The sequence below is a fragment of the Xenopus laevis genome, chromosome 8L (assembly GCF_017654675.1).
Source record: "Xenopus laevis strain J_2021 chromosome 8L, Xenopus_laevis_v10.1, whole genome shotgun sequence".
In the NCBI taxonomy this organism is placed as follows: domain Eukaryota; kingdom Metazoa; phylum Chordata; class Amphibia; order Anura; family Pipidae; genus Xenopus; species Xenopus laevis.
In genome coordinates, this window is record NC_054385.1 from 25,962,047 (window position 1) to 25,988,869 (window position 26,823).

The 26,823-nt window shown below is 41.3% G+C and overlaps 1 protein-coding gene across 2 annotated transcripts in view; it reads left to right on the forward strand.

The window, feature by feature from the left end:
- drp2.L (dystrophin related protein 2 L homeolog) overlaps nt 1–22,886 on the forward strand; it is a 45,232-nt gene extending 22,346 nt beyond the window's left edge. For both annotated transcript variants that reach the window (XM_041572551.1, XM_018229640.2), the window contains 13 exons: nt 234–435; nt 3,738–3,823; nt 10,794–10,951; nt 11,110–11,276; nt 12,767–12,878; nt 13,543–13,679; nt 13,874–13,939; nt 14,439–14,504; nt 14,636–14,782; nt 19,894–20,143; nt 21,848–21,953; nt 22,157–22,243; nt 22,513–22,886. In XM_041572551.1, the coding sequence (XP_041428485.1) occupies nt 234–435; nt 3,738–3,823; nt 10,794–10,951; nt 11,110–11,276; nt 12,767–12,878; nt 13,543–13,679; nt 13,874–13,939; nt 14,439–14,504; nt 14,636–14,782; nt 19,894–20,143; nt 21,848–21,953; nt 22,157–22,243; nt 22,513–22,556 (1,628 nt within the window). In that variant the 3' untranslated portion in view covers nt 22,557–22,886. The remainder of the gene's footprint in view (nt 1–233; nt 436–3,737; nt 3,824–10,793; nt 10,952–11,109; nt 11,277–12,766; nt 12,879–13,542; nt 13,680–13,873; nt 13,940–14,438; nt 14,505–14,635; nt 14,783–19,893; nt 20,144–21,847; nt 21,954–22,156; nt 22,244–22,512) is intronic.
- The last annotated feature ends 3,937 nt before the right edge of the window (nt 22,887–26,823 follow it).

A 26,823-nucleotide genomic window follows, 5' to 3' on the forward strand; every position in this document is an offset into this window, starting at 1 on the left:
AAAACCAGGAAGTGGAATCTGCTTTAATTTAAAATATACTGTACATATAAAATGTCCTACTTCCCACATTTTTAAAGTAACAGTTAAAACTGTGTCTGATCACTCTCTCTTTCACCTTCTTTGTTATTCCTTTCTCTGTTTATTTCCTCCTAATTTCTGTAATTGTTTCTGATTCCTCACTATTATGTTCATGGTTGCCATATCTCTCTCTCTCTCTCTGGCTTTCCTCTTAGTGGATCTCGTCACTCTCCCACTCCTGTCTCAGATATTTACCTGCGATACTCTGCAATCACCAGAGCGCTACCTGGATGTGCTGGATGTAATTCGCTGCCTTAGCTCTTTGTATGAACGGCTGGAAGAAGAGAGAGGACTTCTGGTCAATGTTCCCTTGTGTGTGGACCTGACGCTCAACTGGCTGCTAAATGTCTTTGATGGGTGAGGCCTTTGGTGCACTTTCTCAGCATCCAAGTATGTCCCAGAATCGGCATCACTAGCCTCACAGCCATGGCTGATATTCTAAAGAGAATTTACTAAACAGCATATGCATTGGCAACACCAACCTTTTTTTTCTTGCTATTATCCCACAGTCACATGTACTTTGAAAGTATGTAAATATTATAGTTAAAGGAGAAGAGAAGGCAACAATCACTCGGGGGGGGGGGGTACCAAAACTTAGGCACTCCCCAGTTATTGTATTCACTTACCTGATATAGTTGCTAACAGTCACTAACACATCAAATTTTGGAGAAAACATGGCTATAGGGTTGGATGAGATTTTAAACTAGGCATGGGGGGAGGGTGTAGTAAAGGATTCCATAGAAGACAGGTTAGATGAGGTAGTGGCATAGGAAGGGAAGGGAGGACCACATGGCCGATTGCCAGTCAGGAAGGATTTTTCCCCCTCTGAGACAAAGTGGAGAGGCTTCAAATGTTTTCTTTTTGCCTTCCTCTGGATCAATTAGCAGTTAGAGAGGTTTTATTTAGACTTAAAAGGTTGAACTTGATGGATGTGTGTCTTTTTTCAACATAAGTTACTATGTTACTACCTTCATTTCTTTACCAGGTGCAAGTCTGTGTTCAGGTCACAGGACCAACAATACTTAGAAACATAGTAACATAGTAAGTTAGGTTGAAAAAAGACACATGTCCATCAAGTTCAACCTTTTCTCTTTTTTTAACCTGCCTAACTGCCAGTTGATCCAGAGGAAGGCAAAAAACACCCCACCTGAAGCCTCTCCAATTTGCCTCAGAGGGGGAAAAATTCCTTCCTGACTCCAAAATGGCAATCTGACTAGTCCCTGGATCAACTTGTACTATGAGCTATCTTCCATAACCCTGTATTCCCTCACTTGCTAAAAAGCCATCCAACCCCTTCTTAAGGCTATCTAATGTATCAGCCTGTACAACTGATTCAGGGAGAGAATTCCACATCTTCACAGCTCTCACTTCTGAAAAAACCCCTTCTGAATATTTAAGTGGAACCACTTTTCTTCTAAACGGAATGGGTCACCTTGTGTCAGCTGGAAAGACCTGCTGGTAAATATAGCATTAGAGGGATAATTATATGATCCCCTTATATATTTATATATAGTTACCATATCACCCCTTAAACGCCTCTTCTCCAGTGTGAACAATTTGGCCAGTCTTTCTTCATAGCTAAGATTTTCCATACCTTTTACCAGCTTAATTGCCCTTCTCTGTACTCTCTCTAATACAATAATGTTCTGTTTGAGTGATGGAGACCAAAACTGTACGGCATATTCTAGATGGAGCCTTACCAGTGCTCTATAAAGTGGAAGGATGACTGCTTCCTGCCGTGAATATTGATATAACTCAAGACCTTATTTGCCCTTGATGCTACTGACTGGCATTGCTTGCTACAGCCAAGTTTATCATCTACAAGGACTCCAAGGTCCTTTTCCATGATGGATTCGCCTAGTGCAGTCCCATTAAGGGTATAAGTGGCTTGGATATTTTTACATCCCAGGTGCATGACTTTACATTTATCAACATTGAATCTCATTTGCCACTTAGCTGCCCAGATTGCCAGTTTGTCAAGATCCTGTTGCAAGGATGCCACATCTTGATGGAATTAATTGGGCTGGATAGTTTTGTGTCATCTGCAAACACTGATACATTACTTACAATACCCTCCCCATAGTCATTAATAAACAAGTTAAATAAAAGTGGACCCAATACTGAGCCCTGAGGGACCCCACTAAGAACCTTACTCTAAGTAGAGAATGTACTATTAACAACCACCCTCTGTACCCAATCCTGTAGCCAGTTTCCGATCCATGTGCAAACGACTTCATTAAGCCCAACAAACCTTAGTTTAGAAATCAGTCGTTTGTGGACACCGTATCAAATGCTTTGGCAAAATCCAAATAGATCACATCTACTGCCCCCCCCCACTGTCCAGCATCTTACTTACCTCATCATAAAAAGCAATCAAATATGTCTGACATGAATTATCCTTTATAAAGCCATGCTGATTGCTGCTCATAATGCCATTCACTAGGACAAAATTTTAAATGTGATCCCTTAACAAGACTTCAAATAATTTCCCCACCACAGATGTCAAACGTACTGGCCTATAATTGCCAGGCTGAGATCCTAATCCCTTTTTAAAAATTGGAATGACATCAGCTTTCCTCCAATCCATAGGTACCATACCAGATGAAAGCGAATTGGAGAAAATAAAACTAAGCTCTCTTAGAACCTGGGGGTGTATGCCATCAGGCCCTGGAGCCTTGTTTACATTAATTTTTATTAAAGCTTTATGGATCATATCCTGAGTCAGCCACTGACTCAGGACTGGGCTGAGCTATCAGTGCAGCTATGAAGTAAGCCTGGGAATCTTTAAAATCTGGACAGCACCCCACTCTGTAATCTTCATATAATTATAATGCCTTTATTCATGAATTGGCACAGACCAGCACAGCGAAGTTTCAGGTTTACCTTTTTCAAGTTTTTAGCTTGAAAAAGGGTCAAGGAGGTAGACCTGAAATGTTGCTGCGTTGGTCTGTGTCAATTTATGAATAAAGGCATTATAATCAATTACCTGATACCCCCAGCCAGTTGGTTGTCCTATAAGCAGAAAAGTTCCCTAGTCCGGGATGCTCCTAGTGAGCACCACTGAGAAAGCCTCTTCCTACTTCTTTGTTCTTTGTGTGGATGTCGATGCACAGTACAGTGAAATTTTCAGTACTGAATTTTTCACTCTACTGCACATGCATCAGACCCTCCACAGGCCACGGGTTTCAGGTAAGTGATTACAATCACTTGGGGGGTGGGCTAACTTTTGGCACTCCTAAGTGATTGTGACTTTCCTTTAAATTATTCATCTCTATTACATATCCTATACTTTCTTTTTTCCATTTCTCTATTAGCAATCCTTTGCCTTATATTACAGGCTGTCATATCAGTATTGTAGTGGATGTTTTTTTAGCAAGTGAAGGAATACAGGGTTATGAAAGATATCTCATAGTACAAGTTGATCCAGGGAATGATCCGATTGCTATTTTGGAGTCAGGAAGGAATTTATACCCCCTCTAAGGCAAATTGGAGATGTTTCAAATGTTTTTTTTCCTTCCTCTGGACCAACTAAAAGTTAGGCAGGTTAAAATAGCGTTAAAAGGTTTAACTTGATGGACGTTTGTCCTTTTTAAACTTAACTTACTATGTTGCTATGTTACATTGTTCCCATAGTCTTTCATTCTGTTTTGTTCTTTCAGAGCAAGAAATGGGCGGATCAGGGTCCTTTCGTTTAAGGCTGGGATTGTGTTCTTGTGTGACTGTGATGTGAAGGGAAAGTTGCAATGTGAGTATGACTTGCAAGGGAGCACTAAAGTGTTTGGAAAGGAGAAAATTGTTTCATACTTACCGTAATTTTCCTTTCCTGGTCATCCCCACGGCAGCATAGTAAAAACACACGGGTTATGTCTCCTCACTGTCAGTTACCAGAAGAAACGCCCACTCTCGTAATAAATACTCACCCTCCCCTCTCTCACGCGTCTTTGTTCAACGCTACAAAACAAACATACACATTAGGGTGGGTATGCTGCCGTGGGGATGACCAGGAAAGGAAAATTACGGTAAGTATGAAACAATTTTCTCCTTTCCTGGTCATCCCCAGGCAGCATAGTAAAAACACACGGGTAATACCAAAGCAATAACATCTTAGAGGTGGGAATAAAGAAAAAACAGGCTATAATGCTGAATCTCTTTTATTTTCATGATGCAGACAATACAGCCTGCCCAAATTTTTTGTCTGAAGCTGAAAACACATCCAATTTATAATGTTTTATAAATGTGTTGGATGATGCCCAAGTAGCTGCCTTGCAGATTGCCTCAGATGAGACTCCTGCTTCCGCCGCCCATGAGGCTGCCATACTTCTTGCTGAATGTGCCCTCACTTCTCCAGGTGATGCTCTACCCTGCACCTCATAAGCCTTTGAGATAGCTTTCACAATCCACCTGCTAAGGGTTGGTTTCGATGCTGCCTGACCTTTCCTTGATCCTCCAGGTATCACAAACAGCCTCTCTGATTTTCTCAGAGCTCTAGTCTTCTCAATATACATCTGTAGGCATCTCTTCACATCCAATGGATTAGCCTCCTCCTCACCCGGAAACGCAGGTAAAATGATTGGTTCATTAATGTGAAATTTTGTAACGATCTTTGGAAGAAAGCCTGAACTGGTCTTAGAACTACTTTGTCCTCATGGAAGACTGTATAAGGTTCTTCCGCTGACAGAGCTTGCAGCTCCCCCACTCTCCTGGCTGATGTCAGTGCCACCAACAGTGCTGTTTTCAATGACAGTAGCCACAACGATATTTCCTCAATAGGTTCAAATGGTATCACAGAAAGACCTTGTAAAACTAGGGGCAAATCCCAAGGCGGTGCCGACTTCTTTATCGGAGGTCTAATTCTAATTACTGCCTTGAAAAATTGTTCAATCAAAGGCTCTTCTGCCCATCTTTTACCCAACACTGCTGATAAAGCTGATACTTGCACTTTTAAGGAACTCAAACTTAATCCATGTTCCAGGCCTGATTGTAGAAATTCTAGTATAGAAACAGTAGAAGGAGAAAAGGGGTTGACCTGACAACCACCTGCCCATGAGGAAAATCTATCCCAGATCTTATGATAAACTACTGCAGTACCACTCTTTCTGGCTTTCATCAACGTATTTATCAATGACCTGGAGCATCCTTGTTTCTCCAGGACTGACCTCTCAACCTCCAAGCCGCCAATCTGAGGGAATGAGGATTCGGATGCAGGTATAGCCCCTGGATCAGCAGATCCTCCACTGCTGGCAGCAGCATTGGCTCCTGGACTGCCAGCCTCCTCAGTAGAGGGAACCAGGGCCTGCGCGGCCAATTGGGAATAATGGCTATGACCTCCATCTTCGACTGTAATATTTTCCTGAGGACCTTGAAGATTAGGGGAAAAGGGGGAAACACATAGGCCCAAAGACCCTCCCAAGTCTGGGAGAATGCATCCACTGCTATTGCTAATTTCGATTGGTATCTCGAAAAAAATGATTTGATTTTGTGATTCTTCTCTGAGGCCATGAGGTCTACTCTGGGAAGACCCCATCTGGAAGTTATCCAATCGAAGATCTGTGGGTTCAACTCCCATTCCCCTCTCTCCAACGGGTACCTGCTCAACATATCTGCTTGTTGATTTTGGATCCCTGGTACATGGACTGCTGTTATGTCCAACAGGTGACGTTGTGCCCATTCCATGATCGGTAGAGTCTCTTTCAGTAACTTGATACTGCCAGTTCCCCCCTGTTTCCTTATATATGCCACAGCTGAGGCGTTGTCCGATCTTATCTTCACTGCGCCCCCCAACAGGACTGGCTGTAAGGACTTCAGGGCCTCCTTGATTGCCCTCAACTCCAGGACATTCGAAGGTAAGTGAGACTTTCCGTTCTTCCAAAACCCTTGCACTGCCCATTCCTCCACATGTGCTCCCCAGCCTACTCCAGATGCATCCGTGTAGATCTCTAGCCAGTCTGGCTCCTCCAAGGGAAACCCCCTCCGAAGGTTGGCTGCATTCTGCCACCAGTGAAGGTGATCTTTTAGATGACTGGGTATCTGAATTTTCTGGGACCAATCTCCCCTGTTCCGGTCCCATGTCACAAGAAACCAATTTTGAATTGGCCTCATATTCCATCTCGCCCATCTCACCAACTCTAAGGTTGAGGTTAGTAGGCCTAGGAAACTCATGAACTGTCTTGCTGGAATGAATTGGTGACTCTCCAACATTTTGGCTTGTGTGACTATATGTTGGATCTTCTTTACTGGAAGTGATATCATCCCTAATCTGGTATCGAGAAGGGCTCCCAAATAGATTATCCTCTGTGTGGGATCTGGCTGACTCTTCTTCCGATTCAGAACCCAGCCAAAATGCTGGAGAACAAATTCCACCCTTGCTACCTGCTGCAAGAGAATCTCTTTCTCCCTTGCTACTATCAATAGATCGTCCAGGTAATGATAAATTTCGATCTTCTCCTGTCTTAGTTTCGCTATCAGAACTACTAGGACTTTGGAGAATGTTCTGGGTGAGGTTGACAGGCCAAAGGGAAGGCAACGGAACTGATAATGATTGCTCTCCCAAGCAAATCTGAGGAATTGCTGATGCTCCTCTGCCACAGGCACATGCAAATATGCATCCTTCAGATCCAGGGATGCTAACCAATCTCCCTCGTGAACTACTGACTTGATAGTTGCCAAAGATTCCATCTTGAACCTTTGCGTCCTCAAAAACTTGTTCAACCTTCTTAAATCTAAGATTGGTCGTAATTCTCCTGAAGCCTTTGTTACAAGAAAAAGTGGTGAGTAAAACCCCTGACCTTGCAGCCTGGCAGGGACTGGAACAATCGCCTCCTTGGCCAGCAACTCTTCTATGTATTGCTGAAAAAGCAGATGATCTGAAAATTTTAGAGCTCTTTTTGAAGAAATAAAGTGGCTTCCTGTAGGTCTTCTGTGGAACTCTAAGAGATACCCCCTTGAGACCACTAAATTGACCCATCTGTCGTCTGTTTCTCTGGCCCACACCTCCTGATATTTCAGAAGCCTTGCTCCTACTAAGGGGGGTGGGGCCGGCCTCATCTCATTGGGGCTTGGACTGCGGCTTTGGAGCATTCTTACCCTTGGGGAAACGAAAAAACCCAGTCTGCCCCGACCGCCAATTTGATCTGTACTCTCTCCCAGGCCTATAAGCCTTTGCTTCCTCCTTTCGTCTGGACGGATATCTGTCATACTGTCTTCTAGAGACCTCTTGAGGACGCTTGGTCTGTGGCAATAAGGTGCTCTTACCTCCTGAAGACTTAGAAATCAATTCATCAAGGGACTTGCCAAACAGACGACCTCCTTCAAAAGGTAGTCTGCAAAGAGTACTTTTAGATGCCGTATCTGCGTACCATGTACGCAGCCACAGTGCTCTACGAGCAGCCACATTATAGGCCATACTACGTGCCGACAATCTTGAAATATCCACTGCTGCTTCCAGACAAAACTCTGCTGCTTTCTTGATGTCTGCTAGGGCCTCACAGATATTCTCTTCCTGTGATTCCTCTCTAACTGCCTGTTCTAAATTATCCACCCACAAGGACATCGCTTTTGCCACCGATACTATTGCCACCGCTGGTTTACAGGTTGCTCCTGCTGTCATATATGCCCTCTTTAAATCAATCTCCATCCGCCTGTCCATAGGGTGCTTTAGTGCTGACACATCATCGATTGGCAGAGCTGTCTTCTTTGATAAACGGGCCACAGGAGCATCTACCGATGGGGGATTATCCCAGATCTGCATGTCTTCGGCTAGAAAAGGATACAGTACAGATAATTTTGTCTCTACTGGAGTCTTCTTATATGTCTTCCATTCCTGACTCATTAGATCTTTAATCTCTGGATGAACAGGAAAAGTTAGCTTTCTCTTTTTAACAAAAAGTGATTTTGAAGAATTCTCCTGTTGCTGATCTTCCAGACTTAAAGTCTGTCTTATGGCCTTTATAAGCGAAGGAACTAACTTGGTGTCAAATGTCCCTTCCTCATTTTTATCTTCCTCTGTTGAGGACAAATATTCTCCCTCAGAGGATGAATCCTGCAGCATAGCAGATGTAGAAGGTTTAGAAGCCGAACCTCTATGATGTTGTTTCATGGACTCACCCACTGCCTCCTTTATCCACTTCATAACAGCAGCTTGATCTACAACTGTAGCAGGGGCAGCAGGCTGGACTTTCTCCTTACTATAACCTTCCTCCCTTGAGGCATAGCCATCTAGGCAGTCACGGCACAGCTTCTTGCCTTTTAATACTGGGTTATCACACGCCCTGCAGGATCCTTCTTTCCCATGGCGTCTTTTACTAGGAGGATCTTCAGCCGGGGTAGAATCACTGCAATAGCAGGAAGATAATTAGCAGCAGCTTTTTTCGCAGAAAAATAAAAATTAAAATTAAAATCCTAGGTTAACCACTCACCCTGAAGGTTTAGCAGCAGCACGTTTTAGGGCAGCCGGTTCCATCTCCAATCGGCAGCTACTGAGAGCAGTGCGCTCTGTAACCGGCAACTTTTTAAAACTCCTGAACGCCGTGATGACGTCACTACTGGTGCGACACGCACCTTGCCCATAGCGCTAACGCTGAAGGTGCCTGAGCGGCATATATGTTATCCCCTGCTGCAACGGGATCCCCAGACACACAGCTAACGCTGATAACGCCAGGGCTTCGGGTGGAGAGAGCTGCCAGAAAAAACTGCACCCGGTAATTGGATCCCAGAGGATCGATGAGTGGCCACCCGGAACTGACAGAAGAAAACAAAGACGCGTGAGAGAGGGGAGGGTGAGTATTTATTACGAGAGTGGGCGTTTCTTCTGGTAACTGACAGTGAGGAGACATAACCCGTGTGTTTTTACTATGCTGCCTGGGGATGACCAGGAAATAGGGTTGCCACCTTTCCTGGAAAAAAATACCTTTCTATATATTTATCTTTTTTCCCTATTAATAACATTGGGATCAACAATCATTTTTACCGACCAGGCCTGTAAAATACCGGCCAGGTGGCAACCCTATTTAGAAAGGATCAATTCAGCATTAGAGAGAAAGAGAAAAGTGATAGAGACAGCAGACAAATATATATATATACATATATATATATATATATATATATATATATATATATATATATATATATATATATATATATATATATAAAACTTGTAACGGATGCGAGCACTCACGAAAAAAGGAAAAAGAATGCCTGGGTGCAGTCCTCAAAATATCAATATTATCTTAGTCCATAGAAGAAGCACTCTCAGGTCTTATAGAAGATCAAAAAGGTTTTTATTGTGGCCACATAAACTAACGTTTCGGATGGAACACCAGCCTTTTTCAAAGTGAAACAATAATACGCTCAACGGTTCGTATACAAAGTCTGGCGAGAAAGTGCATGATGTACAGGGAGTGTGTGATGTGTAGCCATTTTACTAGGCTACCACAGGAATCGTAATTTAAATCAACCATTTACAAAAAGGTTAGAAAAGTCCAGAAAAAACAAGAATGATGTAAACAAAGAAACAATCAATCGTGCTAGTGAACCTGCTACATAAAAATACTTAAAATTAAATACATATGTCACGGTGTGAAGACATAAAGAAACAAATTGTTACTAAGTCAAAAAGTGTTATCGGATCATATCCGAGTTAAGGACCCATAGACGCAAAGATTTTTCTTCCCGAATGACCGATTTTTACCGAAGTCCGACCAATCCTTCGAAATTATTATGCGGTTAGTGGGATTCGAAAGATCTGTCAGGAAATTGATCGGCCAGGTTAAAAAATCTTTGTTGGTCCCAGTGCAATCTATCTATGTTTGCAGGGCCAAGCAGGCCCTTTGTTTTCCTGGCAAATTGGTATTTTTAATTGATGGACAATTTGTATGATCGTTCTGAGATAATCGTGGTCTCATGATGAGGATCAAATCTTTTAAAAATCTCAACATCTATGGCCAGCTTTAGCGTCAAACCCCAAGAATCCGCTCCTTCCAACCGTTTCGTCATAAAAATTGCATAAGAAATATTACCAATAAACTGATCATACATTGATACATACAGTATGGTATTAGTTATAAGGCTGCTTCGTCTATTGCAGCAACTAGTAAGCATCTTTTCAAGTTACGTTATATTTTTAGGGCCTGCAGGAGTAAAAATCAGGTGGCATCATACGGATCATCGGGTGGATATATATTTCATATAAGGTCCCGCTGTGCAAATAAAAAAAAAATTACAATTAAAGATTATAATAAGTCCTTACAGGTTTTCAGTTGACCTCTAGTTGTGTAGTAGAGCGACCTGCTACTCTATGTCCACTCTATGTCCATATCTCTTTCAGTTGAAGGTAATCTTGCCAAGACGATCGGTCTGGGGTGTAGTGTGTTAAGGTGGCCATAGACGAAAAAATCCGCTCGTTTGGCAACATCGCCAAACAAGCCGATCTTTCCCCAATATGCCACTAACGGGCATGGCTATATAGGGGGTAATCTGAACCTATGGCTGAACGATCAGATTACGATGAGAGCGCAATGGGCTCCGGCGGGATCAGACGGGACAAAATCAAACCTGTCCGATCGACCAAACGACCGATCTCCGCAAAATTTTACCGTGTACAGTTGCAGGTACAACAGTAAAAGCAAACATCTGATTGGATTCCATGGGTTACTGCATTGAGCAAAATTGCCCAGTTTTTATAAATAACCCCCAGTTTGTAATACATTTTGCCTCTACAGACCTTTTCTCTCAGGTCACCAGCCCAGGGAGCACCTGTGACCAGAGGCAGCTTGGTCTTCTCCTTCATGAAGCCATCCAGATCCCCCGGCAGCTGGGAGAGGTTGCAGCCTTTGGGGGAAGTAATGTGGAGCCAAGTGTTCGGAGCTGCTTCCGATTTGTAAGTATTTTCCTGTAGTTACTTTGGTTGGGATCAGCCTTAGGTTGCAGAGCAGATTAGTGAAAATACAGAAAATCTCTGTTAAAAATGTTAGCATGTGTCTTTGTTTTGGTGTGGATCGATGAGTCCTGCTTTAACTTTGACTTTTCTATTGACAGGGTAATGGAACGGCACACTTAGAGCTCTCTCAGTTTTTGGAATGGGGTAGCTTAGAGCCTCAGTCTATGGTCTGGCTCCCAGTTCTACATCGTGTGACTTTAGCTGAGACTGTCAAACACCAAACAAAGTGTTCTCTCTGTAAACAGTGTCCAATAAAAGGCTTCAGGTGTGTACACAATCTGTCTGTAATACACAAAGGCTGTGAATGTCCTGGAAAATATAGAAGGTCACCAATTACATGCAGTGCTAATTGATGTCTGACCTTATATGATCCATTAAAACTCCTCTATATAATATCCTTATAGTTTAAAGCTGGGGGGCGTTATTCCCTGTATAAATTAGTGTTAATAATTTGGCAGATAAAGTTTTTCTTCTGAATAGTAGCAGACAAAAATATATATATGTATTGACTGTTCTAATATTATTATTAACCTGTTTTGCATAAATAGATGTACCTGAGCTTTCATATAAAACATGCCATTAAATTACAGACAAACAAACAATGAAGCCACCATAATTTTCAGCTATAATGCAGCTTGGCCTTAGCCATGATTATAGCTGTGGGTAGAAAGAGCTCTTGTGTCCTTACATGTTTTATTTTTGAGCCAACTGTTGAAAGGCTGTAAAACAATACAATTTCTGAAGCTTTTTACTCTACGGAGCTGGTGAATTTTTCATTTGACTTCACATAATCTTTGTTTAAAGGGTTTGTTCATTTTTAAATTCCCTTTTAGTATAATGCAAAGTGTGAGACAATTTGCAATTGGTCTTCCTTTTATATTATTTGTGGTTTTTGAGTTATGTAGCTTTTTATTCAGCAGCTTTTCAGTTTCAGCAATCTGGATGCTATTGTCCAGATTACCATAGCAACCATGCAATGAATAAAAGACTGGAATATGAATAGGAAAGGGCCTGAATAGAAAGTTAAGTAATAAAAAGTAGCAATAACAATACATTTGTAGCCTTACAGCGGATTTGTTTTTTTGAAAAGTTGTTTAGAATTAGCCATTCTATAACATACTAAAAGTTAACCACCCCTTTAATAACTTAAAAGTATTATATGAAATATACCTGTACATCTGTGTATACTACAAGTATTTTTATTTGCTGTGTATAAGGGGCAAGAATACTTGCAAGTAATTATAAACTGTTTGCACCTTTCCTATATATGCAAAGGTAGTTGTTATTTATAAGGTATAATAACGTGTAATAGAATAACTGAAAAAAAGAGCAGGGTTAAGGGCAGAGGGGTAGTAGATACTGTAGGCTCTAGCATGTTGTATAATTTCCATACAGGGGATTTTGTGTTATATTATATACTGTAGACTGCCAATAGACCATCACAGCTCATAATTGGCATCTTCAGGGACTTTTTTCATGCTTATGTTGCTCTCCAAAAACTTCTACATTTGAATGTAGCTCACTCGTAAAAAAGGGTCCCCAACCTTTTTTTACTTGTAAGCCACATTCAAATGTAGCCCACATTCAAATGTGTGCCCATAATCCATCTACGACTTTGCTATATTCTTAATTCCATCACAGTCCTTCTGTTCTTAGTCTCCTCTGTCCCCTCTGGCATTGCACCATCACCTGTAGTGGTTTGTCCATGTGCCTCTCATCCTAGAACTCAAGTTCAGACTTCTCCGTCTTTTCCAGGTACCGCAGCCTGAAACAGTTTGGAGTGGATATCTGTCAGTCCTGCTTTCTTACTGGCCAGGCTGGGAAAGTGAACAAACTCCACTATCCAATAATGGAATATTACACACCCGTGAGTACTGAACAAGCCTTCATCACAAGAAGTCCTAGCAATAAAGATGTTAAAAGCAGAAAAAAGTGTGGTAAATGGCATAGACCGCATAGCAGGATTTCCAATCAGGAAGCTACAAGAATTAATGAATGCACAGATCAAAGCCAGACTGCATACATGCATCGACAATATCAAAAGCAACACTAATTCTTGACTGGTCCAGTCCAACAAGAGATCCCTAGTCACTCATTTAAACCTTGAGTTGCTGACTGTCGGTTGTACAAAAAGCCTGGCATTAGCAATATGAAAAAGAAAATATCTCAGAAGCATCTAAAATAGAAAATGAATGTAAGCTGCAAACGTGCTCAAAGCAGCACACTGCGTAAGTTTATATCAATTACTTTTGGGGGTTTAGATCCCTTTGATATATGGCTGCCCCCAAATGATTAGGTTTAGCTTAGACACTTGAAATATATACTAACTAGGCTTGCTTGTTTTCTGGAATGTCACACTGTGCAATTTAACTGCTGGCAGAAAAAACACCAGTTCCACCCAATGGAGCAGTGAAGTTACTGCCAGGAACAGCACATAACTGATTTCAGCTAGAAGATGCACACAGGGGAGTTTTTGGCTGACATACAGCTTACATGCCTCTTACATTTCTTTCCTCATTTTCTGTTCTTAGACAACCTCTGGGGAGAAGATGAGGGATTTTGCTACCACTCTTAAAAATAAATTCAGGACCCGACAGTATTTCAGTCGACACCCTCAGCGTGGCTATCTACCCGTGCAGTCTGTGTTAGAAGCTGAAGTGGCCGATACGTGAGTCTGGTTTTCACATATTCCTCCACAAGCAAGAATGCCAACCATCTGTTCTATTTACATATCTAAAGTACCATCCAAATCATACGACTGCCCTATCTCTTTAATGTGAATAATAAGTGTTTAAGATAGACTATTTTACTATTAGCAGTTTGCATATGCTTTTGGAAATTTTAATGTCACATGTCTTGCAGGCCGGCCTCCTCTCCGATGCTCCCCCATGCAGATACTCACTCAAGGATAGAGCACTTTGCAAGCAGGTTAGTACATAGGAGAATGGACTCTGAAAAATGCATCTGAAATGTAGATACCATATCCAAAAGGCATTACATTCCTATATACATTACATATTTAAATGGTTAAATGGACCTCTGTCATTGACTTGTAAATAAATTCTGCAGGTTTTAGGTGGCAAATATTCAAATTCAAACTGTTTCCATGGTCCAATCTCACATTTAAATTTACATTGAGTTGGTGCTTTAAAATTTGAATTTGTGAGTTTTGAAAATTTGAGTTTTTCGAAAATTCAAATTCTAATTTACCATTAATAAATCTGCCCCTTTATGTCTCACATCACCATGTGTTAAGTGATCATGAAAGGAGCTGATGAAGCCATTAATGGTAAGGTTTATATTGCTTATTGTAAATATTTTAGTTTTTAATTGGTACCCCTGACAAAGACCCATATTGTGGGGTAAAAATGTGTTGGCTTTGTATCAGATGCTTGTTTATTGGAAATATTATTCTCCTCCTTTCCAGGCTCGCAGAGATGGAAAGTCAGAATTGTTCCTTCTTCACAGACAGCCTCTCTCCTGATGACAGCCTGTGAGTGTTATATGATACAGGGTCTTACTACCCATAGCGCATGTCAAAGAAAGACAGATATGTTCTAGTTCTGTACTGAAATTCTCAGAATAAATCTGTTTCTGACTTAAGTATTTTACTCTGTTCCATAGTGATGAGGACCAGTATCTGCTACGGCATTCCAGCCCAATAACAGACCGCGATCCCTGCAACACACCACAGATTTCTGGGAACCTAAACCCTGAGGAGGACGAGGGAGAGCTTGAGAAAATCCTTGCCCACCTTGAGCATGAAAACAGGTATTACAGGGCAATTATGTTAAAAAATTGGGTTATTGTTACTGTGGCTGATTTACTGACAGCATGCAAATTTGCCCCATGCATTAATCTGTCATAGATCCAGTCATAGGTTTAATCTATTATTGTACCAGCAGTTGAGAAATCAAAGCTAATCGCTGATTTCATGGGTGTGTAATGGATGATTATGGGTTATAGAGCAATAAATCCAGCAACACTCCGATATGTGAATCAATTATTTATTCATGCCATTAGCAGAGCGACGTTTCGGGCTATTCCAGCCCTTTATCAAGCTGATTATGGGTATTATGATGATTATGAGTTGCTACATGGGGCAGATATGGTCAATGCTAGCAAATCAGCCAAGGTATCAGCCTTCTAGTAAGTTAGACTAAAAAGAGACTCAAGTTCAAACCTTGCATTCTACAAGAGAAATGCACATTAAGTCAAAACTCCAAAATTCCTTCCTATCCCCAAAATGACCATTTATTGCTTTTCATAGATGCTCCAATAGCATCAGTCAGAAAAAAAACTTCTGTTTAAGCTTAAAGGAACAGTAACATCAAAAAGTGAAAGGATTTAAAGTAAAGAACAAAGAAAGCTGTAAGAAGCAGCTCTGTTTTTTCCAAATCCAGTTTTTCTTATAGCCAGCCAGGGAAAAAAAACAAAGTGTTGCTGCCATTTTACTTGCCTTTTCAGGCAATTTCATGAACAATGGAAAAAAAAATTTGTGTAGTGCTGGATGTGGCAGAGGCTGCAGGGTGAGTTTAAGGCCAGGTGACCACACACAGCCAGATCTGGGTCTGATTTGGCCACACATGTACTGGGCCAAATTGGGCTGATCCAATCAGGGCCAGCAATTGGATCATCCTGTGGGACATGTGGGCCATATGGGCCAATGCCTTCTCATCTGAACATGAAGCAATCCCCCAATTCTACACTCATTGTTTAAATACACTCTACAGACAGGGGAGGTCTGGGATGGATTCAGTTAAGCAAAAATGATTGTGATCCCTAAGAAAGATAGACAATTAGATCAGGTTGATATATATAGGCCAATATCTCTGCTTAATAATGATTACAAAATATTCACTAAACTACTGGCCAACTGCAGAATATTCTGCTAGAATTAATAGTACCTGAACAGCTAGGTTTTACACGTAATAGGCACTCTGTAAAAGTGATATGCTCCGTATTAGCAGCCATAACAGCCGACTCTCACAACAAGAATTCCCAAACTTAATTGGTTAATTTGGATGCCGAAAAGGCGTTTGACTAAGTCTTTCACTCTCATTTGATCAGATAAGTGAAATTTAGACAGTTCGGGCCCCTATTCATAAAGGTCCTATCAACATTATATCGCCCCTTCACAAGCCAAACTTTACATAAATGGGCACTTCTCCTCCCTGTTTTCTCTTGCACGAGGTACTAGACAGGGTTGTCCACTTTTCCTACTATTGTTTAACCTAGCACTGGACCCCTTTTTACGAGTATTACTAGCTTCTCCAGTTTTTCAGGGAATACATCTTGGCACCCAATATTTTAAATTAAATGCATTTGCTGACGATATTTTACTGTTCATGACCAATCCATCAGAGGCAATCCCTGCTCTTTTAACCAACATTGAAATGTTTAGCAAAGTGGCAGGATTTCAAGTTAATTTGACAAGAAGACAATAGCGATGCCTCTTAATTTACAATTATGAAACAAGTGGAGGGCTCCGTTTCCATTTAGGTGGGCTACTAGGGCTATTCAATTTCTGGGAATTCAACTTTCTCAACAATTATGTACACTATATAGTTTAAACATTACCCCCTATTGAACAAGCTAACTCAAGAATTTAAGGTGTGGTCAAACCTAGTAGTAAATTACCTGGGAAAGTGCCACTTAGTCAAAATTATATGGTTTCCTTGTTTCCTTTATTTTTTTTACAAATGTTGCCGTTGTTGTTGACTCGCAAGGTTTTGACAAAGTTGAATAAAACTCTTAGCCAATTTATCTGGGGAAGCAGCCACTCTCGAATTAGCAGGTTGAAACTCCAAAGTCACAAGGAGGAATAAACCTACCAGATATACAGACATATAACTTAGCTTGTAACCTCCACTATGCGGCAGATTGGATTAACAATAGAGAATTTTTTGCTAGAACAAGCTTTAATACCAAATATGTCATTAGCTTTTTTTCTACACTCCCATGAGAAACAGCTACCAACCACAGCAAAGGACAACCCACTGCTCTATACCACAATTAAAGCCTGGCGAGCAGCACGCCATCGATTTCTCCCTATGCATCATTTTTCCTACCCTTTATAGGCAACCCGCAATTTTTAAACAAATATAGCGGCCAGCTTTTTCTAAGGTGTGCAGAACATGGATTTATGCAAAGACGCCTAATGCGTATGCCCACAACTGTGTATTCTCTTACTGATCTCAAAGAAAGATATTGTCAGATAAGGTGGAACTCATTCTGCTACCTACAATTAAAACACTATGCACAGACAGTGATTTGAGCCGTGCCAACAAAAGATATTGACATCCCAATCGACTGTTTGTTTCGATCTTTTACAACACAACCCTCCATCTCACTTATCTATCGGACAAAGACTTTGTAGGAAAATGGTTACATCAAATTCCAGAACTTACACGAGAAAAGATATTCACCTTAAATTTAAAATCTACTTCATTTCTCACCTCAAGCCATTTTCAAGTTATGTTCTTGAATATTCTACATAGGGGATATTTTTCACCAGAATTACGAAAACTGGTGGGATGGTCTGACTCTCATACATGTCCTAAGTGCCAAACCCAAAATACAGACATTTAACATTGTCTATGGTCCTGCTCAGTAATCAAACAATTCTGGGAGACGGTAATTTCTTATTGTAAACATACATTACATATCCAGATCCCCCTTACACCTCTATGCAGGGCTGGTCCTATCACATGTGGGGCCCAATTGGGACCATGTTGGCGGGGCCCCTAGACAAAGTGTTGCTGGCTACTGACACACCAAGTATTTAGGAAAATAAGGGCATACAGGCACAAAATAGAAAGGAAAGGGGCAGACAAGGTAACATAATAGGGGCACACAGGGTAAGAGAGAGAGGGAGGAAATAGGAGAGTGGACTGGGCCAATTAGTTTGGGGCTGGGCCGATTCAGCTTGGGAGCAGGCTTGGTTGGATTGGGGGCAGGCAGGGCCTATCAAGGTTGGAGGAAAGCTGGGCCTATGAGAGTTGGGGGCAGGCTTGACCTATGGATTTGGGGATGGGCTGGACTCTCAAAGTTGGGGGCAGGCCAGGCAGCATCATGTGCTGAGGGAAATATTATCTGTGCTGCCCTGTGGTGCGGGGCCCCCCAGAGGTGCGGGGCCCAATTGGGCCCAATTGGTCCAATTGGCCCAAGGCCGGCCCTGCCTCTATGGGCAATTTTTGAAAACACAACAAATATCTCAAAGCCAGACAAGAAACTGGCAAATATAATTTCTGCAGTCAGCAGAAAAGCAACATTACTTTGTTGGATAACGAACCATCCTCCACCACTTGACATGATGATTACAAAGCTAGACCTTGTCTATCGCATGGACTGGCTGGAGGCTTCCCTAAACAGGGAACGCCAAGTCACAGCCTTCTTTGCCACCTGGTCAAGATATATACAAACACTACCTCCCACACGTCAGCAGGAAATTTCCTATATTTTTCATTTCACCACATGGTACATATCCGAGGAATTGGCAGGGAGAAACCCAATAATGATAAGAACTTAAAAGCAATGGAAATGGTAACAGTTCAAGTAGCATAACATTTAACAGGACTTTATACATAGGCAGAGGTAACCCCATAGGAAAGTAAAGATGATATCTATTACTATAGATAGGGTGTTAGCCTGTTATATGTATGAAGAAATGTGGGAATGGGCTGGGGGAAGCCCTCTGTAAAAACCCTATGTAAAAGTATAACATTATATTGCATTAAATTTTGTTTATTAATATGTTTTTGTTGGTGCTATATTCTTATTGGCAGGGTGCACCGCCCAGTGCCCCAGGCAGGTGATGGACTGAAAACTGGGACCCCCTGCTACATCGCCCCCTTACATGCCCTTGTGATCTGGTAGCCCTACACGACACTGGTCCCCAAAAAGATCCACTGTTTCCTCCTTTAGAAGAACAAACCCCATTCTACACAGTTTATATGTTATCTGCTGTGTAATCATGCTGTGTAAACAGTAGCTTCTTTATATAAACTGCAGCCGTGCTTCTGAACCAAACAAACAATACCAACACACTTCGACATTCCATTATGCAAAAATGCACAAATAATGTAGCGTCTTTGGAATATTTTAGAAAAGAAAAGATCCTTTCACAACTCAGTGGTTTGTGTAATGCGTAGTGGCCCTGTAACTTTGCTGAACAATTGCCCATTCTCGCTGCCCATGTTTGTGGAGGAGAAACAGACAGCTTGTTTATTCCCATTCAGGGGAGAGATATTGTGATATTGTCTGATCTGTTGGTCATGGAGGGAGAATAACATTTCTGTGATATTTATATATTCATCATATGGCCCTCAAGGGGGGGTTAATACAGATCTTGGCATTGTCTTCTGGGTAATGTGCTAAAAGGTGTGTCTATGTAACCTGCCTGCAAGCGAATGGTCTACATAGTGCAGTACACATGGTAATCAAGACAAAACCCTTGTTCAGTACAACAAGGATCTTGGCCCCTTGATTAAACAACCAAAAAGAATTGTACTATGGGCCAGCACTAGTAGCAGAGCTCAGCATTGGCTTAAAAATAATTTCTTGGATACTTGTTGAATCAATACTGTATCAACATTTATACATGTAAAGCATAAGGCCAAAATTCCACAGTATCAAGTTGTATGTAATGTTGGGTGGCCACAGGTGGAACAAAACTGTATGAATAAAGTAACACCTTTGTGCCCTTCCATTATATGGAGTCTATTATCATAAAATCAGCTGTTAGCTTTTACTGGTCTAGAGCAATAATTACAATAATATATTCGAACATCCCATTAGGTGTTATAGATGATGGGGGTAGGGTCAGTAATGCTTGTGCATAATGCCGCTCTCTTGATGGTCTCAAACTTTCCCCTATCCAGAATCCTTCAGGGTGAACTGAAAAGACTGAAATGGCAGCATGCAGAAGCTGGAGAGGTGTCAGCGCTGGGGGAAGTGTCTCCAGACGCAGGGGGCAACGGTGTAGGAGATGCACAGAGTGAGGAGCTACTAAGTGAGGCAAGAATCTTACGGCATCACAAGAACCGCCTGGAGACCCGCATGCAGATACTGGAGGACCACAACAAGCAACTCGAGTCTCAGCTTCATAGACTTAGGGAGCTTCTTCTTCAGGTAAGGGACTGCTGGTGATACAGTTAATATTTATTTATTTTTAAAAAAGGCTGCAACCAAACATAACATCAGTTAGGTATAAAGACACAGCTTGACTAAGGGTGCAAGCCTTTGTGGCACTGAGGCATTGTGCTCACCAGGATTTTTGAGATATGGAAATGGTGAGCTGTGCGGTACCTATTTCATTGGAATGCACTTATTTCATACTAAATCCCAATAATAATACCATAGGCTAAAATAATCAAATGTACCCATTTGCTGCCCAATACTCTATAATGCCACACCTTTTTAGGAAGCCTTGAACCTTTTTAATCAAAGTGTTTTCATACACAAGCAAGTCAGCTCATATGTATAAATCACAATGTACTTTAAGGGATACTTAACAAAAATGTACCTGTGCCATTTCCTGGATGAGATTTTGTGGGGGTGACACTTTTGCTGATAAATGCAGATGGTTTTTTGCATCCTATCCTAACTCACTTTTGAGGCAGCTTAGGAAGTCTGGTGACCCATGTTACCCTATACCAAAGCAGCTTTCCTAAGCCAACTTAATAGGATGGTCAGGTGGCTTTACTAACAAAAATCTGGAGGTTTTGTTTGTAAGATTATCTTTATTGATTTTATAGACATAAAACAAACAAGAAAGAGGAGAGTGAAGAAAAGAAAAAGAAAGAGATAGATAGAAGGGTGGGCAACCCCATACTATGATAAAGAGTAGCACAAGGTGAATAGCCAAGTTAAGATCTTTTCACTTCCACCGAGTCAAACGATTTGCGTTTCTGTAAGCCACCTATCCCAGATTTTGTTAAACTTATCTGGGCATCCACGCGTGATATACGTCAATTTATGACTGGGAAGAATGTCATTGATAATTTTTATCCAGAAAGCCAAGGTAGGAGGTTCCAGGGCCTTCCATGTAAGCAAAATAGCTTTCTTTGCGTAGTGTAAAAGTTGGCTGAGACACAGTCTGTCACTAGATGAAAGAGTTAGTTCCTCAAAATATCCCAAAAGGCAAAATGCAGGTGTCCGAATAGCTGGGAGACCCAAAGAGGCATTAATAAATAAAATCTGGAGTTTTTGAATGAAAACATGTCAGCTCTCAGAGAATTTTGTAAGATTGCATGCCTTTGAAAATAGTCAAAATTACGATATTACAAAAAGAAGATGCCTAGTAAATTGAATGCGTTGGGCCCTAGGGCCCAACGATCGGATCCTAGCGAACGGGTGGTCGGATCACGGGACAGCATCAACGAACAGATGCGGCCGCAATCCTACGGGATTTTTAGTCCCATCCGATCGAGATCTGGCCGACTTTCGGCCAGATCTCAATCGGGGAAGCCCGTCGGGGGCCCCCATACACGGCCAATAAGCTGCCGACTCGGTCTGTCGGCAGCTTTTATCGGCCCGTATATGGCCACCTTTACTGCTCCTTGGCAAACTTAGTGCCTTTTTTACATAACCCCCTTCGTGATTTATAGAACTTGGACACAGCTATCCTGAGCTACAACCACATTGCAAAAGGCTGGTGCTGGTGAACGACATGCTTAATCCCAACTGTCTAAGAATTACTGTCTAGCCCCGAATAAAATGTTTCCATACATAAGGACAGATTTAACAACATGGGAGATTATTCGGCAGTCCTTGTAAGAGATACTCAATAACTTTATTTAGACATTAAATATAACTGGAATCTTTTGGTTTCAGCCCAACACAGATGAGGGGAAGCCCTCCTCTTCATCATCCTCCCCAGATTCTCAAAGCAAGTGTCCAGCAGAAAGGAATGCTGGGACCCCAGACACTGAAGCAGCAGGTACGTGAGCATACCTGAAATATATAATATCTGGTGTATTATTGTATTCATTATTTTCCCTGATGCAGATATAGGAAGCCCCCTCCCAACTAGAATTAAGAAAAAGTTCATAAACCTAAGGAAAACATATCAGGTCTTACTGTTCCATTGTGCCACACATCTTATGGATTTGCTTTTGTGAAATATTTTCTCTCCTTTTGCAGATGACGTGGAAAGTCGGACCAGAGAAGTGGGCTTGTGCTTAGAGGACATCATGGAGAAGCTCAGAAATGCCTTCCCTGATACCAGAGGTATCCCTAACCTTCAGTTTTACTATTAGGGCCCTTAATATCAAGTCCTTTTGTGGACCCTTGGTGCCTTACTAACTGTAGTTGTAGAGTGTGTGGTCTAACCAAAGATGTATACAAATGCAGATCAACGTACCTCCCACATCCCACCCATTTTTTGGGAACATTTGGAATAAAAAAAGGAAACAGAGTAAAAAAATGCCATACAGTTACCTGATGTTATTTCATGCTGAAATCTTAACTTGATGTTCTTTTGTCTGCTTGCCCTACAGCTAGTGACATTGCCCATGTGAAGTCCCATACTCTGCCATTGTGACACTGGTCTCAAGAGTGGATCATAGGAAAGCAATGGTCGCCTTTGAAAGAGAAGGTTCAAAGCATCTCATTTTTACAGCCTACAAGGAGAGCCACCAACACGTGTCTACTACACAATAGGGTCTATATCAGCTTGGACTGATGCAGACACTTACTTTTCTATGATGTCTCCTATTATCCCCATAAACATATTTGCTCATCTGAACAAGAATGTCTATGGGCAACAGTCTGGGCTCAGATGATTAATAATAAGCTTATTAAAGTGATGCTGACACTAAAAAAAATATTTTCAAAATATTAATCTACATTAAAAGTTACATATAGGTCACCATTGTTTTTGCTGATAGTTCTGCTTTTGTAAGTAATTATTACTTACGTTCATAAACCTGACTTTTTCCAACCTGACTGTCCCATCTTAGTCTGTCAGTTAGAGTTTCTAATGCTAACTGACTACTGAAGCTCAAATATGGCAGCCCCCTCATAGAGGAACATGGGCGTAAGAAAGGTAATGTAAAAGCATCTGGCAAATACTTTTATGGCAAAATTATAAATAGCATTCTAAGATACTGCTATGATGGATATTAAAGAGTTTATTTTCTGGTGTCAGTATCTCTTTAAAGTTGGTACTGACGCAGCAGAAATATGATTTAGATACAACCTGATAGGCTACCAGTGACCTTAGCTGTGCACAGGAGATTGCGAGAAGAGTGAAGATACAGCATAAAAAGATGGGCCTCTATATATTAAATACAATGTATTTAACAGATTTCCAGTTGAAATCATTTTGATCTAGACAGTCAGCCCATCTCTTGACTGGTCTGGTAACACCTACTTCAAATAAAGCAAGGAATTGTGGGTTATCCTGAGCATACTGCCACCAATAACACTAGAATTAAGCTGGCCATACATGTACTGTGTACGGTGGACCAATAATACTAGCCAGTATCCTGTTTTTAAATCATATCTGCCAATGCAGCATATCTGTGTGGGCAGAGGAGGAGGAAGAGAAGAAGAGGAGTCACAATGAATAGGTGGCCATGTTGTTTATGTCCTTTACACAGTATCTATCTGTTTAGCATGGGGGCTGAATGGTAGGATAATGTAACAGGTTGGCCATGAATGACTGCCCTAACACAAACCTCCTTTTCTCAAAAGCAAAGGATTCTATGTAAAAGTGACTCTTACCAAATTTTGAGTGATAAAGATGGCAGCAGGTAGCATCTGATCTTACCCAACAACTCTAATTGGCCTTTTTTCTTTCACTTGTAAAACTTATGACTAATTTTGTTTTTTTCTGGAGGAAAATGAGAAGATTGTATGTTTAACAGTGTGTGTGCTTTGTTTCTTTCTGGCTAGACGGAGTATAATGAAGCAGTTTTATGGCTGTGCAAGTATTAAAGTGATTGCACTCCCCACAAGAAATCGGGCCTACTGAGCATGCATTAGTGTTAGAAATCTCAGGAACTGAAATATTCTTTGTCAAGTCAAAATCTTGTGATAAGAAAAAAGTAACCCTACTGAAAACTAGCATTCCACAAAGGGCTGTAACCCATCTCCTACTCTTTGCAGAGGTCCACCTAACACCTCCATATGCTCTATAGGCATCTGACACCTCTATACATGTTTTACACCTCTGTACATGTTTTTTTATCACTACTTTTGTCAGCCATAACCCTGAGACCATTGGCACACTGCATTTTTGCTTTACTAGTGGAAAACAGCAGCAGAAAAACACTCCACTCCAAACAGGCAGTCCTGACTGCCACGTACAGAGCAATTTGGCTAAGAGCACACTCCAAACTGGTCAAGTCCCCACCTGTCACCATTTGCTGCATCCATTAAAACATTACTCAGGCAATAGTGTTACAGTGACAGGCTCACAGTTTTGACTACTGCTGTTCTCCTCTAGAGGGCAGAGGTGCTCAGAACACTCTAAAAGGGGATCATCTTCCATGTGACTCAAAGTTATTTTTTAACAGCAAGCAAGGCTGCCATTATAGGCACACTCCGTAACCGGGACAAGGACAGGCGATTGTTTATAATTCTAAGATATTAAAGGATACATGTACTGTTAACATGAATGAATTTTGTTGCAACAGCACCACATGCTGATCATTTCCCAACCATTTTGACCACCGAGTAGTCAAGGAAGTTGTCAGGAGAAGGTGCAACAAAATTCATTCATGTTAGCAGTACATGTATCCTTTAATATTTTGGAATTAAAAACAATTAAATAATGAATGTACATTGCAAAAATTCTTAGACTAGCACTCTCACCAATTTTACATTCATTTATTTTATAGGTTTACTTATCTTTTAAAGTCAGTGAAACGAGCATTTAAGATTGCCCTGGCACACAGATATACAGACAATAAGGTGTGTCTCTGGTTAATTCAAAGATATTTTACAAGTGCACACAATAATAAACTAACCTGCCCCTATAGAGTTCATAGGGTGTAAATATAAGACTACACAGTAGTGATGTGCGGGCCGGGCCGATATCCACGAGTTGGGCGGGTTCTGGCCGACCTCGCACCCCCCTTTCTGGGTCGCAGGCGGGTCCGGGTTGAACTCTTCTGACTGCTCTTCCCTGCCCATGACCTTACAATGCCAGCTTCCTCGTTCAACTTTCATGGATGCCTGACCCGCATATCACTACTACACAGGGAGTATTTCAATGTAATGTAAAACTACATATATCTACACATGTAATAAGGCGCTGTAACATTCATTCTGCAGAATAGAGTGCCGACAAAAACATGTTTAAGGTGCTAATAAAATGAGTGCAGTAATATTTGTATAAGAAAGAATTATTTTGAGTATAGGAGTAAGATAAGAAGAGGTTTAGAAAGGGTTCATGGAATAGGTTTCCTGCAAGTGAATTTATAGGCATGGCTACAGTATGTCAGCAGGGGGTATAAAACATAGGAGTTGTGGGTTGGTGTGTACCACTGGCTGGGGAACATAAGACACTTGTTTTTAGGTGAGGCTGGGGGTTAAGTTGTGATGTTTTGACTCGCTGTGGAAGTACTCATTGTAAGCCTAACCAATAACAGACTCTCTTTGAAAGCCAATATAGTATTTTTCAAGATAAATAAACTGATTATCAAATTCCACTGTAGGTCTAATGTTTGAACACTGATCTCATGGCACAAGACATTGAACGCTTTCACTATCAGTGTAATAATACCGAGCAGGCCAGATATTTATCCAATTATCTACTACATATCTACTTTCTCTAATTCACAGAGAGCATTTCCACTGTCTGCAGCATGAGTGGCCTTTTAAAGAACTAAACCCTAAAAACGTATATGGATAAAAATGCCATATTTTATATACGGAAAGTATTGCACCAGCCTAAAGTTTCAGCTTGTCAATAGCAGCAATGATCCAGGAATTCAAACTTGTCACAGGGGTCACCACCTTGGAAAGTGTCTGTGACTCTTATATGCTCAGTGGACTCTGAGCAGCTGTTGAGAAGCTAAGCTTAAGTTGGCCACAGACGCAAAGATCCGATCGTACAAATCAATGTACGATCGGACTTCTCCATCTCCCAACCTGCCACTAACCATTCAGATCAAATAAAGTAGTAAAAGAACAGATCTGCGGATGTTCTGCCCCTGACAGTAATCGTACGAAAGTTATGTCCAACCAAAGCTAGTGACAGTCTCCCTATGAAAATCTTACAATCGGCGATACATGCAGAGATATTACCCGCAGCCGACAGAAATCTTTTAACCTGTCCGAACGACCAAACTCCGCCGGACGAAAAACGTCGGGACTCTCCACACACGGTCCGAAAATTGTAGGAATCCTCAATTCGTATGATCAGATCTTTGCGTCTATGGCCAGCTTTAGGGGTCGTCTGTAATGTAAGCTTATGCTACAAGGCGGATTATTAAATTCTGATGCTAGTTGTACTGGTTTCTGTGCTGCCATGTAGTAATTATATGAATTCCTAATCAGCCTTATAGTGTAACATTTATATTCTATGTGTACTGTATATTTTGTGGCAGTTCCTAAGCTCCGTGATAGCAGAACAGAGCATATGCAGTGAATCAACAGAAAAGAAGATGGGGAGCTACTGGGGCATCTTTGGAGACACAGATATTTACTGCTAAAAGGCTGTGGTTGCTTTGGGCTTCTACAGAAGTTATGACAACTACACAGTTTCCCTGCAAATTAAACCCATGAGACCTGCCCATCGTTTCATTAGCAAGTAGGCGGATGACAAAAGGGGTATCACCAGAAAGAAGCCAGTCACAAAA